This window comes from Hippocampus comes, unplaced genomic scaffold (genome assembly GCF_001891065.2).
Source record: "Hippocampus comes isolate QL1 unplaced genomic scaffold, H_comes_QL1_v1.1 scaffold248, whole genome shotgun sequence".
Taxonomy (NCBI): domain Eukaryota; kingdom Metazoa; phylum Chordata; class Actinopteri; order Syngnathiformes; family Syngnathidae; genus Hippocampus; species Hippocampus comes.
This window is the reverse complement of record NW_017806277.1, coordinates 157,204-171,739: the sequence shown is the minus strand read 5'-3', so window position 1 is coordinate 171,739 and position 14,536 is coordinate 157,204. Positions and strand designations below refer to the sequence as shown.

Here is a 14,536-nt window from a genome sequence, read left to right as displayed (position 1 = left end):
AAAAAAAAAAAAAAAAAAAAAAAAAAAAAAAAAAAAAAAAAAAAAAAAAAAAAAAAAAAAAGGAGGGGAGAAAGGAGGGGGGGGGGGGGGGGGGGGGGGGGGGGGGGGTTTATTTGATAAAATCCAACACCAAGAACAGACATGTCTTCTTGAAAGAGAATTTAAAATAAAAATAAAATAGAGAACAACGGGGTGATTAAGGGTACGGTATGCTAACGTTACATGACGCCAAAACAATCAACTGAGAACGTGCCTGGTATGTTCACAATAACCTATTAAGAGTTATTCAGATAACTAGAGTGTAAAGATCAAGATAACAAGTTTACTAAACCATCAGTGTCACTCCAAATCACTAAATACAATGAAATCTTCATCCTCCGTGTCATTGGAAAACAATTCCGCCCACTCAGGAGGTAGAAGATGCTGCGCTTCCTCAGGCCTAGAGCGCCCTCTTGTGGTTCAATGTGAAAATACCATGTGAAATTATATAACAATGTGTTAATTTCACACATAAATCGCTGCGGCCAAACTGAAAAAAAGTACAACTTTTAGTCCGGAAAATACGGTAGTCACCACACTGAGAAATACGCAGATAATTCAATTTTAAAGTGAATGAAGTCCATGCATACCTTCTATAAGAAAGGGCTTCTTGTCGTTGATATACATAAGACAGTAGGCACTGGCGTTGCGGTAGCCTCCAAACGAGTCACGCACCAGCTCCTCCCAGGAGGATTTTGTGACAGAGATGTCGTTATACTTCATCCAGCAACGCTGGTGTGGGTCATAGATGTAGGCCCAGTAGTGACCTGCGTTGGCCTGGCCTTCGTGGACCAACACTGCATGAAGCCGGTAAGGAACCTTTAAGAACACAAATGACATTTTCGGTGCATATTAATGCAAGTGATGCTTTTCAAGATAATTATACAATCGCTAGTAATGATCACCTGCATCATCGATTTGTCCGAGTACATCAGCTCAACTGTTCGGTGGATTCTTTTGATACTGTCCTGTAGATCTAGTGAGATGAATATCATACAAAGTAAGTGCCCTGGGTGCTCTAGACAGTTTAAGAAGTCAATATTACAAATGACATAACGAGCAGTCAATTAAGGAAGGGCAAATTTTACCACGGGTGTCATTTTCAACTTCACTCCTCCATCGGTGCAGGCATCCCTCAAGCACCCTCAACTCCTCTTCAGTAATGTGGCGCGGCGCAGGGTGCATGGGGAGATCCGGAGGTAATCTGGACTGGGTGAAAGGCTTGTGAATGGGCGCTCTCTGCTGCTGGGCTGCAGCAAGGTTTGAAGCAAGGCCCGAGGAGGAGCCTGAGCTCTCTGGGGAAGCTAAAGAGTCCTGCTCGGCCAAGCTGCTGGGTGAAAGATATGACTTTGTGGGTGAGATGAAGATTTTTGTATTCTCTGACATCAGGTATTATATGAAAAACAGTTCACTGATATATTATTTAGGGCTGGTTTTCAGTCAAGATCAAGAAAGCCAGCAATACATGTATATTTTTTGTCAACATTCTAATGTTTGCATTTTATTTCCCTTATGTTTTGATTTAATTTGACGTCCCTCTTTTTACTCATGAAACTTGCCTTAAAGGGGGCAGCGGTAGTCCAGTGGTGCCACCAGGAGGTGCTGAGGAGTCGATATCTTCCACAGGTGAAGTACACACAGGCTTACTGGAGGCAAACTCCATGGCATACTGGAGAACATCTGCTAGAGGAAACCTCTTGGGGCCGGAGCCATAGCTCAGATACCTTTTTAGTCAACGGAGAGATAGACAAAACACAAAACATAACGAGAGTGTAGGACGTCACTCTCCTGAGTACGTTCTGTTGAATTTGGACTGATTAAAAGAAATGTACAAAACAAATATACCTTTCCAATCTCTGCTGGAGAAGTGTCAAATGCTCCTTTAACCTCCTGATTTCCTCTCTCTTGATTCTGGTTATTTCTCGGTTTCTGTCCATGTATCTAACAAAAAATATCAGATAAATGGTTGCGGCAAGCATTTCACAAACATGAACAACATACAACGCAACGCTGTGGATTTGAGGAGGCAATTTGCACAACAGTGACATTACTACCAAATGCCAGACAGTGAGACAGAGACAGCGTGGGCTGTTGTGGATAAGTAACTCGACAAAGACAAAACATTCATGTAACTGTGACATTTAGTACAATTATCGATTGTTTGACGAATTGATCAGAATTAATTCTATTGCAAGGTTGTCTTGAATTTATGGAAGGAAAATGGCATGCGCTATGTGGCTGCAACAGTTCATGCAAAGAGCGCACAGTTGTTTGCAGATATTATACCTTGTTTTGGCCTGAAGGCTATTTGTTACTTTTTCAGTAATAAATATAAAGCGTATGCACCCTCAAGCATTTCGGTCCATAACCGATGATTAGAAATTACAGAGCAATTTTCATTTGCAGCGTCAGGAGAATACCACATCATCAAAGCCACAGGAATAAATATAAAATAACTAAATGTGTATCACCTGTCCATGTAGAGCATGGAGGGGAACTCAAGCTTATTGTGGATTTTTTCAGGCCGTCCAAGAGCTTGATTGAACTCAAATCTTGAAAGTTCGAAGGTCAACACAGGAGGGAGTTCTGTGAACCAGTGCTGAAAGAAAACAATGTTGCTCAGATTTTGGGAGATGTTTCAAGGCTTCATCAAGTCTGCTTGTTGCATGTCAATCACCCTCATGCTCTCCAGGGCTCCACATAAACTTTTTGCACTGGTCGCACTGGTGCGACCAATTGTTTTTTTTTTGTTTTTTTTTTTTCCCCCCCCCCAGTCAGTCGCACCGGCACAAATTTGGTCGCACGTTTGTTGGGGACGGTAGAGCATGACCATATTTGCTGATGTATAGTCCTCTCAATTGGCATGCCGTAATTTCATATGATGTAAAGATTGACAGTGATTGAAGATATATTAGCAAAAATAGTTTAATGTAACAACTTTGTTTGTAACAAACAGCAGCTGACAAAATAGCGCAGTTACTTGCTATAACTTAACGAACACAAAAACAGGAAACGATCCCATGGCAAAAACATCAGTGACATAATAGCTGACAACTTAACAACGTCGAATTTGTCTTATTTGTATTAGTTCAACAAAACTGAAGACAAACAAATGTGAATGCTTTCAAGAACCCCCCCCCCCCCAATTTCTTTTGAATATTTGTAAAAACTTAGATTTTGATTGATTGATTTTTGTTTGTTTGTTTGTTTTGGAGCAGGCCAGCACAAAGTTTTTCTGAGATTTTTTTTAGTGTGACAGTGCTGGGAGACTATGTTAAAAAAATAAAAAGTAAGCTTCTATCTTTATTAGAAGTCCTTATACTGAAAAATTCACCTTATTTATTGAATGACCCTCATATTTCAGCAATAATTACATCGCAACAATGGTAATAGAAATCATCTATACCAACATGGTAAACTGGAAATGACACATCTCAACATTGTAAGCAATGACATCTGACCTCCTGTCCAGACTTGGCAGAGTTCTCTGCAGAGTGCAGGGATTCAATCTCCCCTTCGATCATGGCTGCCTCCAGACACTCGTGGAGATCTTTGAAGCCATTCACCTGCAGCGGGTATTGGCCAAACATCTCCGTGTTCTCAAATTTTTTACCTGGGGGAGTTTCAAGCACACAGGCACACACACACAGTCTGTGCTGTGAGAGTGTAATAGATCTCAAGCTCAGTGTCTCCTCAGTTTATATTCTCTTGCTCAGCAAGACACCAATTCGTCATGATTACCGTATTTTCCGCACGATAAGGCACTTCGGAGTATAAGGCGCACGTTCAATGAATGACCTATTTTAAAACTGTTTTCGTATATACAACACACGCTGATTTATATAGCGCTTTCACAACAGCTGCAGCTGTAACAAAGGCCCTAACAAAACAGTTAAAGTAAAATAATAAACACAACACATAACATAAAACACGGACAGTTGTGCAAGCCAAACCACTTTTCCCTCATATGCTCTGTTGTTTAAAGCAGTTTTAGATGAAAGAGGAGAGAATCAAAGTGTCCTTTCACCAGTGGATCAGAGACGTCATGCTCAAAATGTGCACACGTCAGCTACAAGCTAAGTTTCAAAGTCAACAAGAATCTGTAGCATCCATTGACGAAAAAAAGAGATTGGTTCACTTCTCCTGTCCCATGTAAATCCATTTCAATTCCAAGCGGCGACTCTCAGTTCCAAATATGCATCTGCGCTCCGCGCCGACGCTCCTCTCTCCTCATCCTCAACTTCAGCAGCCATCCATCCAGTCGCACCAACGCAGACTGTCCAACAGTAAATATTGCGCAAAAAACACAAGCACCCCCCCCCCCCCCCCCCCCCGCGTCCCGGAACATACACAGCGACTACAAAAAAGCAAGGCTCTTGAAGAGCACTTGCAGACGGCTGCCTACTCGGGCCCCATATATAGGGCACACCGCATTATAAGGCGCATAGAATAGAAGCTACAGTAGTGGCTGCAGTTCCGTTATGCATCCACGAAATGGAGCTATGCTAAAGGGAATACAATACATTCATTCATTCATTTTCCGATCTGCTTATCCCCACAAGGGTCGCGGGGGGTGCAAACTCCACACAGGGAGGCCGGATCTGGAATTGAACCCGGTACCTCTGCACTGTGAGGTGGACACGCTCCCCACTGGACCACCTGGGGCCGCCCGAATACACTACAATAGAGCTTCATTTATATAGAGCTTTCACAATCGCGGCAGCTGTAACAAAGTGCTTTACAGAACATTTGAAATACTACAGCCAAGAAATCAGATTATTGATCCGTATTTAAGACGCATCGGATTATCAGGCACACTGTCAGCTTTTGCGAAAATGTAATGTTTTTAGGTGCGCCTCATAGTGCATAAAATACAGTACAGCTGTTTACATGACAACAACAAAAGAAAAAAAAAAAAAAAACAAGCATGAGTTGCTAGCAGACATACAGATGTGGCATTAAGTTCAATTTATGAGCAGCAGAGCCCACTGGCCCATGTTTTGATGGCTCTGGGCTACTATTGCCATGCATAATAATCACAATGTCAATCAGCCGTCAAGGTCTTCCACGATCAATGCATCAGGACTCTTCTACATTGAGAGTATCTCATTAACACAAGGTCACCTTTCATTACCGGGGGCAAAGACGTGTTTTACGGTGGCTGCAATCAAACCACCAAGTCTTTCTCTGACAACTTCACACTTTTGCTTTTTATCTATTTCAATTTGACACCTCATCTCACCTTCCAGGACACCGACGGCAAGGAATCGTCCGTAGAAAAGCTCCACCATAGGGTTCTTTGGCTTGTCCTCTTCCCTGAAAGCAACAAAATGGAGACTGGGCTGACAAACATGTAGGCCAGAGGTGCATACAGAAAGCACACTTGCCTTCATTCTTTGAAACTTAGATGCTCAATGAAAAATGAGTAGTTACCCGTCTTCTTCAGACTTCATTTGGAAGGCATCCTCCAGCCAGTCTAATAGCTTGTGTGTGAACTCACTCACATCCTGCTGTAGAGCAAAGAAAGTAACATGCAGGGCACAGAGTAGGGCCGTAATCAATGACATGACTACTTTCACAATGTTGCATTGTCAGCCGAGATGATAAGAGGCAAGTAGGTCAAGAAATTCAAGTCGTCTGCTGATAGGCCCTAAGCTTTCCATTTGAGATGACTTATCTTCTCATAGAGGAGTTCACAAATTGCTGAATTTCAAAGAAACGTTAACACCCCGTGGCCATCGTAGACCTCAGGACTGCATGCTGATTTGGTTCAATGCATACCTAACCTGACTAATACTAAGCGAAGTGACATGACTGAGTGGAGAGGCCAAGTGCTTGACCCCGGTTAACCGCTACAAAGACTCTGGCTTAGTGCAACCGCTTACGTAAGGAGAAGAAGCAAAGAGTGTTATACTCTGACATGAGGGCCTCACATGGTAGGATGTGTTTTTGCATAGTTCAGCAAGGGATGATGTGGGTGTAGGGGATTAATTGTTACAGATAAGAAAGGTTAAGTGTCCCAGAGTCACTGGTGCTGAGTTGGCAACAAGAATGTTTGCAGTGAAGCCAAAACAAAGTAATGAGAAATATGAAACATTGGTATTATATGAAACATCGGCATCATATGGAAACTGCACAATTACTTGTTGTAACGACCATATTTTCCGCACTAGAGGGCGCACCAAAAAGTCTTCCATTTTCTTAAAAGCGCACCGCGCGCCTTAAAATCCGGTGCACCTTGTGTATGGTCATTACGGTAATATGTCGACCCCAAAATGGCTCCTTGCTGGAGACATGCTTACAATGTTATAACTTGCTGTTGGTTCAGTGAACTGTGTCGCTGCTTTATTAAATACGTTTTTGTTGCATCTCTGAAAAAAGGAGAGCTGTGGTGTTTTTTTAACAAATCTCAACAAATACAGTTACGTCTTTGTCCGTCTCCGTGCCTTCTCCCGTTCGACTCGAGGGGCATTCATGACCGCCTTCGAAAAACGTAAATTAACGATTCCTTCAATGAAATTATGAAAATTGAAAATAATCCATCAAAAAAGAAAATCAAGCGAGGAAATCATAAAATAAATTCTCTAGCCCCACGACAGAATTTATTTTGTGATTTCCTCGTTTGTGAATACACAACAAAGGAATAAATAACAAAAACTTCTGAGACACTCCAGTCCCCAACATTTAACTAACATCTGATCGTTCTGTTGGACCTACACTCAAGGAAATGCCAAGGAGGGCTATAGAATTTATTTTGTGATTTCCTCGCTTGATTTTGTGTCTTTATGCATTATTTTCAATTTTCATAGTTTCACTGAAGTACTGTAATCGTTAATTTACGTTTTTCGGAGGCGGTCATGAACGCCTCTCGAGTCGAAAGGAAGGAGTGTAGCTCCAGCTAGTGGATGCATTGTAAATTGCGTCTTATAACCCAGTGCGTCCAATATATGAAAAAAATTAAAAAATAGACCATTCATTTATGGTGCGCCTCATAATCCAGTGCACCTTTTAGTGTGGAAAAAACGGTAGTTGGAAGTTTTTGTGTTTTGCACTGTGTGTTTTTTGTTTTGGTTTTTTTTAACACAGGTGGGATACTGGTGCACTGATGGCACAATTTTACAGAAATAATTGATTTGTCGTCTCTTTTTGAGAATTTTAGACTGCGATAATAGTCCTTTATTTGACCTATTCACATTCAATTTTAATTACCGTATTTTCCGCACTACAAGGCGCACCTAAAAGCATTCAATTTTCTCAAAAGCCGACAGTGAGCCTGATCATCCGATGCACCTTATATATGGTGTCACAGTCTCTTTACTGTATATTCTCCATTGAGTTTGGTGTTGCCCCATTAGTGTGTTGCCATCTAGTGGTGATTATTAGCAGGAAGCAATTGTAACCTAAAAGGGTTCTGCCCAACACTAATTGACATGTGCCTTTGCCAACACACACTCAAACCGACAACTACTTTGTGAGCTCTGTGCAGCCACAATGAAACGAAAATAATACCAAAAGCATAGTTAACTACTGACTAAACGAAGGAAGGAGACAAGCAAGATTTCTAAGGATATTTGGCCCCTTGAAGATGTGAGCCCATGAAGTTTGTGTGCCTTTTTATGAATCATAACTTTTGTCTTTCATTTATTGTTATGTAATGCTATATGTATTTTTCACTTTAGTTTCATATCCGTGTTTGTGACCATTTCTCATGTGCCTTATAATGCAGTGCGCCCTATATATGAAAATAGTTTGAAAATAGGCCATTTATTGAGGGTGCACCTCACAATCCGAAGTGTCTTCCAGTGCAGAAAATACGGTATTGTTACTCTTGATTTACTTTGCTCTTGTCTCTCCTTTATTCAAGTCACATTTACCAGACCTTAGTGCTTCTATGTCAGTGGCATTTCATAACAGTTTTCTCGGCGTCAGTCATGCCGTCGTCAGTAGTCAACGACTACGTTTTTATTGTGAAATCACGTTCGGTAATGGTGATACAATGTATGAAAAGTACTAAATAAACAAAAATGGATGAAGTCATTTTATCATGTCAATTGTAAAGGTACTATTATGCTCAGCTGAGCAAGTTATGGTTTACCTGTTGTGACTCGCTGGATTTAAAGGCGTCTTTGAGGATTTCCACTGCCCGTGACGGATCCACATATTTCCTCTTGGACCCAACCATAAGGGAGAAGAGTGTCCTCAGCTCTTGCATGAAGGGAAGGTTCCTGTGTTCCTAGTAAGAGCAACATGAATTGAAGAAAAAAAAATAAAACCTTAGGCGCGGCGTGGCAATTAATCGTCCAAAAGATCATGTGATATAGAACTGCTATAAAGGGCCACGGGAACATGCTAGCCTCAATTGTGATCCATATTTACATATATTCAATGCATTGATATAAAGCAGACGTGTCAAGATTAATGTATAACCAATTGCTTATCAAATTACCATATTTTCCGCACTATTGGGCGCACCAAAAAGTCTTCCATTTTCTTAAAAGCTCACCGAGCGCCTTAAAATCCGGTGCGTCTTTTGTATGGTCATTACGGTAATACGTCGACTCCAAGATGGCTCCTTCCTGGAGACATGCTTCCAATGTTATAACTTGCTGTTGGTTCAGTGGACTGTGTCGCTGCTTTATTAAATAAGTATGTGTTGCAGCTCCGAAAAAAGGAGAGCTGTGGTGTTAATTTTTTAAAACAGTCTCAACAAATACAGGTACGTCTTTGTATATCTCCGTGCTTTCTTTCGTTCGACTCGAGAGGCGTTCAAGACCGCCACCGAAAAAACGTAAACTAACGATTACTTCAATGAAACTACAAAAATTGAAAATAATACATCAAAACTGAAAAGCAAGCGAGGAAATAACAAAATAAATTCTATTGTTCCCCCCCCCCTACAGAATTTATATTGTGATTTCATCATTTGTGAATACACAACAAAGGAATAAATAACTACGACTGACATCTTGTGTTATTTTGACCTCAAGATGGCGCCGCGAGAGTGGCTGCCTTTCCAGCAGCTCCTATTTATTTTGTTCTTCTACTTCTCCCTCTCATAACTTTGCTGCTGTGAAGTGGGATTTTCTCCATTGTGAGACAATTAAAGGTTTTCTTATTTTATCTTATCTGATTGTACTCTTGGAGCTACGATAAAGGAAATGCCAATGGGTTTTTCGGAGGCGGTCATGAACGCCTCTCGAGTTGACCGGAAGAAAAGAAGTGAAGGAGACGGACAAAGACACACTTGTGTTTGTTGAAAAAATGAGAGCTGTGGTTGTGGTTTTATTATTTTTTTAAACGCAGACTTTATTAATGGTTTTCACAGTCTCAGCAAGTACAGGTACTGTACGTCTTTGTCCGTCTCAGTGCTTTCTTCCGTTCCATTCGAGAGGCGTTCATGGCCGCCTACAAAAAACGTAAATTAATTCTTACTTCAATGAAACCACGAAGAAAATCAAGCGAGTAAATCACAAAATAAATTCTGTAGGGGGGATATAGAATTTATTTTGTGATTTCCTCGCTTGATTTTCTGTTTTGATGCATTATTTTCAATTTTCGTAGATTCATTTAAGTATAGTAATAGTTAATTTACATTTTTCAGAGGCGGTCATGAACGCCTCTCAAGTTGAATGGAAGGAGCGTAGCACCATCTAGTGGAGGCATTGTAGATTGCGCCTTTTAAAACGAAGCGTCTAATGTATGAAAAAAAATGTACAAAATAGCCATTCATTGAAGGTGCACCTCATAATCCAGTGCGTCTTTTCGTGCGGAAAATACGATAATAGAAAACTATTTTAAGAATCAAGAAACTGCCCAAATCCTCCGATTTAGCCCCTCAATGGTAATTATTCCTCTATTTCCTTTTTGTCCCCGTTTTTTTTTACCATTTTGATTGTGCAAGTAATCTGTTTAGCATTGTCTGATTTCTGTAGTCCTTCATGAAAGCAGACTGATTATGTTTGGCGTTTTATCAAAATAAGACATTTACGAACATCGGCTTTTACTTGGAAAAACAATGAGTGAACCAGTAAGTGAGCTTGGTCAATACAACATCAATCTATTAATTGTTTTTACTTATCTCTAAACAATATCAAGTAACAATTGTTAACAAACAGAAAGTGAGAAAAATGATTTTCGAATACAATTTATGCAAAATAAAATTGAAGCGGATTATTCAATTAATCGATGCAATAATCGATACAATATTTTAAAATATTCAATGGTGACTGCTGAAATATAAAGCAGCAAACTATATTCTTTTAATTGAGTATTATATATGCTGTTATAATTCAGAAATAAAAACATCGACTTTTGTCTACATGATGAGTGTCTAGTACAACTCATTTGCAAACATCTCCTGTTCTTGGTGTTGATAAACACCTCTGCTTTTTTTACACAAGGTAACAGCATTGCTCAGCTCGGCTTGGTCTACTTGCATCTGACTTTGCGATTTGTGCCTTCATCATCGTTTTGAGGAGTAAAAGTGCTAGAGCCCTTACTTTCTGGTTTCGAGGCAGATCATGGACCCTGGCTGGTGGAGAGTAGTTGAGCACCAGCCGCTGGAACTCGAGAAGGTTAAACAGAGACTGCGGGAGGAAAAATTGAATGAAGATGTGTTAGTCATTTCCCCAAGTAGGACAAAGTATTTCAATCATTCATTCTTAATAAGATATTGAATAGAAATGAAAAAGTATGAACATTTCCTATCGTGATTATCATGAGCAAAATTATAACTATCATGATCTGGCATCGCTATGATTTAATAAAAGAAATGTCGACAAACAAGAACAAACCTGATGCAAACCAAAACGCATTGCAACATGTTTTCATTTCATTTTAAAAATTAACTTGCAGATTACTTTTACCGGTAGGAATTAAAAGCTACGAGGCAGAGTCTGATTCCTCTTCAGATGTGAATGTGAGTGGGAATAGTAAACTGTCATAAATTGTTCTGTCTAATTGGCTGGTTAGCAGTCCAGAGTGTATTCAACTTTTTTCACTGAATATTGGTCCCATGTTAAGATCTCTGCAACTGCCAAGTGTGTGTAAAAAAATGAAAATAAAACTGTGGCAGACATAGCAGAGGAATTGGAATGAGTAATGCATTCCAGTCCACTAGGACAATTAACTCCAAAAAAAAAATGAAGAAAGGGATATTATTGCTTTAACTAATCATGCGGTTGTTCCCAGAGAGTTCACCTATGCCTTTTCAGAAATTTCAGATCATGTTATGAAAGGAGAATGTTGTTTACTTCACTTCTTGTTCTAAAAGTGACAAGCTCCAGTTCAGACGGTGGCTTTTTCTAAAAGGGTGGAGAATCACATTACAGAGGAGCTGGGCAACATGTGATCGAGTGTCTGGTGGTTCAGCTGGCATATTTCACCTCTGGTCAAATGTTATGATTGACTCACTAACAACACATAGTCCATCGTCAGCGGTAATAGCTGTGAAACCATTTTCCTTCATAACTAATGCGTATTTTAAAAGTCCGACATGTACATTTGTATTGTTACAAATTCACTGAATGGCTTGCAATGTACAAAATGACCATTAAAATCAAGCAACATTTGAAAAAAAAATGCTAAAATATTAATGAAAGGACAATACACCGTTGGGAGGTTATAGGAAACCAATTTAAAAGATTATAAAATATATAAATATTTATTAAAGCTCGAGAGCAATTATAAACTTTAAAACAAATGTGCATATTAAACGGGCGGGCCCAATCTCATGCATGGACCGAGACAATTTCTGCTTCCGCAATGCCAAGGGCTGTGTGCGATTCGACCATCTTGATTTAAAGGGAATAAGAGGAGCTGCTTCACAACGCAAACAGCCTCTTCACCTGTAAAGGTTTGAATGCATTTTCGGCTCTTCCTGAAATTTCATCCAAAAGCCAAATATCCCTAACTTTTTAAGAGTGGTGTATAATATCTAAATGTCTTTTTTGTTTTTTGGGAAACATGGGAAAAGCAAATGTGAAAGCAAACGTGTGTTTGACAAGAAAGCATGTGCATGCATGTATGTTTGGGTGCGCCCACCTGAATGACGGCACTGAACCAGCAGGTATTGCCAACATTTTTCAAGCCTACGGGGCAGTTGTCTATCCTCTTCCTGTCATGTGGGTTGGGTGAGTCACTCCATACTTCTGTATGGGTGCGCTTCAGACTTGCCTTGTTCTCTGCTATGCTGGCCTCCAAAACTCTGGGGACGTAGGAATAGTGTCAACAAAACCGAACAGCATAATCGCCCCTTGAATCTGGTCATATTAATTTGTTCTCTGCAGTCTACTTTTATCATTCGTGGTTCTCCAGAACTACATTTAAGTCATCACTCAAATATTGGTGAATGGGCCTGTCGTTAGCGCGTCGACCTCACAGTGCAGAGGTAGCGGGTTTAATTCCAGCTGCGGCCTCCCTTTGTGGAGTTTGCATGTTCTCCCCGGGCCTGCATTGGTTTTCTCCGGGTACTCCGGTTTCCTCCCACATTCCAAAAACATGCATGGCAGGCTGATTGAACACTCTAAATTGTCCATAGGTGAGTGGTAGTGGAGTGAGTGCGGATGGTTGTTCGTCTGTGTGTGCCCTGCGATTGGCTGGCAACCGGTTCAGGGTGTACCCCGCCTACTGCCCGAAGACGGCTGGGATAGGCTCCAGCACCCCCCGCGACCCTTGTGAGGATAAGCGGATCAAAAAATGGATGGATGGAAAGAAGTGGCTCCCACCTGCTAATGGCCTGCTCCTCATCAGTGATGCCGGTCTCCCTGAATGCCCGGTTGGACTCTGCCAGGCTGAGGGCAATTGCTCTCTGAAGGTCATCTTTATCGTCTCCTGTCAGGTCAATGACATCTAAGCCAAACCAAAGGCAGAATGACCAAAAATATGGCATAAACAGTTACTATGACTGCTATACTTAGGAGAGTGGTTATTTTAGTGATAGTGGATTAGTAGTTTCCTTTTGGTGTATTTTCTGTCAGAATACAGTATGTACTTAACTCTTTGAAGGCGAAGATGCTTACTTGAATCTGCTTGGCTGCCCACGCTGATATATCGGTCATTGGACACCTGAGAAGTCTGATAGTAGGTACTCTCATCCTGTTGAGGAACCTTGGCATTCTTCTCTGTCAGAAAGGCCACAGCCTCAGCCAGATCTCCATTACTCACCTGCAACATGCCATGCAAGTTGAGGCCAGTAACCACTAGACTGGAACGATTAATTGTATTTGCAATAATACCACTGTCCGATTTCATGAATGAAACTGAAGACACTGATGAAATCAGGTTCCTCATTTAAGTGTAGAGGCCTCGCTTTCATCGCTTTGAATTAACGCTAGGCATTATTTGAATTTTCCTACATGGCACTACTTCCTATTTAATGTTCCTACACTGAAGATTGGTAAGCTTCATTTTGTTAAGGATGTATGTTTTGTTTTATGGACCATATTTTCCGTACTAAGGCGCATCTCAAAAGCATACAATTTTCTCAAAAGCCGACAGTGCGCCTTCTCAGCCGATGCACCTTCTATATGGATCAATATTCTGATATCTTGGACCTAGCATTTTACATGCTCTGTAAAGCACTTTCTTACAGTTGCAGTGGTTGTGAAAGCTCTATATCACTAAAGCTGTATTGTATTGTATTCCCTTTAGCGTAGCGTCATCTAGTGGATGCATAACACAACCGCAGCCATTATTGTAGCTTCTATTCCATGCGCCTTATAATGCCCGAAATATGAAAACAGTTTTAAAATAGGCCATTCATTGAAGGTGCGCCTTATACTGAATCACCCAATAGTGTGGAAAATACGGTATTTTTCAAAAACGCAACGAATATTCTGAATGGATTCCCTTGTGGGTTTTTTTTTCAAGTTTAGAAGAGATGACCTAATGCAATTGCTAGCAATCAGGTTAAAATGCATTGTTTTAAAAAGGCTGGTGGGCTGACAACGTTATAACACCGATGCACAGCCCACTTGTGGTTCGCTCATTTTATTTTGAAAGATATATGTGGAAAACACGAAACACTCCAGCAGTGAACATTAGCTTCCATTACTACAGTTGTTCAGCTGTTTCAAGGCAAACTGCGGAACACTGTGTGATATTGATTCTACATTACAGTACTTCATCAATGTAGTCGTTATGTTCCTCTCCAGCTGATGTTAAGTGAAATGACTAATTATGTGACTTTAAAAGAGAAATACCATAGCACAGGGGCCCCCAACCTTTTTTGCCCCACGGACCGGTTTATGTCAGACAATATTTTCAGGGACCGGCATTTAAGGTGTGGCGGAAATAATACAACAAAATAATATGGTATGAGCTGCATGAAAACTGTGGCGTTTTCGAAATATAATAATAAACACAAGGAGCGTCTAATCTGGCCGCAAACTCCGATCGCTATGGCCAATGTTTAATGCCTTCAAAATACGATACAACGCAAATTCAAAGTGCATGAAAATGACCACTCACCACAGCCCCGAGCTTGATTTTCTGCAAC

The 14,536-nt window shown here is 40.6% G+C and overlaps 1 protein-coding gene across 6 annotated transcripts in view; it reads right to left on the bottom strand.

Moving 5' to 3' along the window:
- Window positions 1-14,536, bottom strand: part of usp25 (ubiquitin specific peptidase 25) — a 32,048-nt gene that overhangs the window by 13,608 nt on the left and 3,904 nt on the right. For 3 of the 6 annotated variants that reach the window (XM_019857727.1, XM_019857730.1, XM_019857731.1), the window contains exons 3-16: window positions 13,059-13,203; window positions 12,765-12,888; window positions 12,082-12,244; window positions 10,539-10,625; window positions 8,135-8,272; window positions 5,473-5,549; window positions 5,282-5,355; window positions 3,501-3,652; window positions 2,511-2,638; window positions 1,885-1,980; window positions 1,599-1,763; window positions 1,128-1,369; window positions 945-1,015; window positions 630-858 (exon numbers count right to left, since the gene is read on the bottom strand). In XM_019857727.1, coding sequence (XP_019713286.1) covers window positions 630-858; window positions 945-1,015; window positions 1,128-1,369; window positions 1,599-1,763; window positions 1,885-1,980; window positions 2,511-2,638; window positions 3,501-3,652; window positions 5,282-5,355; window positions 5,473-5,549; window positions 8,135-8,272; window positions 10,539-10,625; window positions 12,082-12,244; window positions 12,765-12,888; window positions 13,059-13,203 — 1,891 coding nt within the window. The remainder of the gene's footprint in view (window positions 1-629; window positions 859-944; window positions 1,016-1,127; window positions 1,370-1,598; window positions 1,764-1,884; window positions 1,981-2,510; window positions 2,639-3,500; window positions 3,653-5,281; window positions 5,356-5,472; window positions 5,550-8,134; window positions 8,273-10,538; window positions 10,626-12,081; window positions 12,245-12,764; window positions 12,889-13,058; window positions 13,204-14,536) is intronic. The other 3 variants (XM_019857728.1, XM_019857732.1, XM_019857729.1) reach the window with 2 other exon arrangements.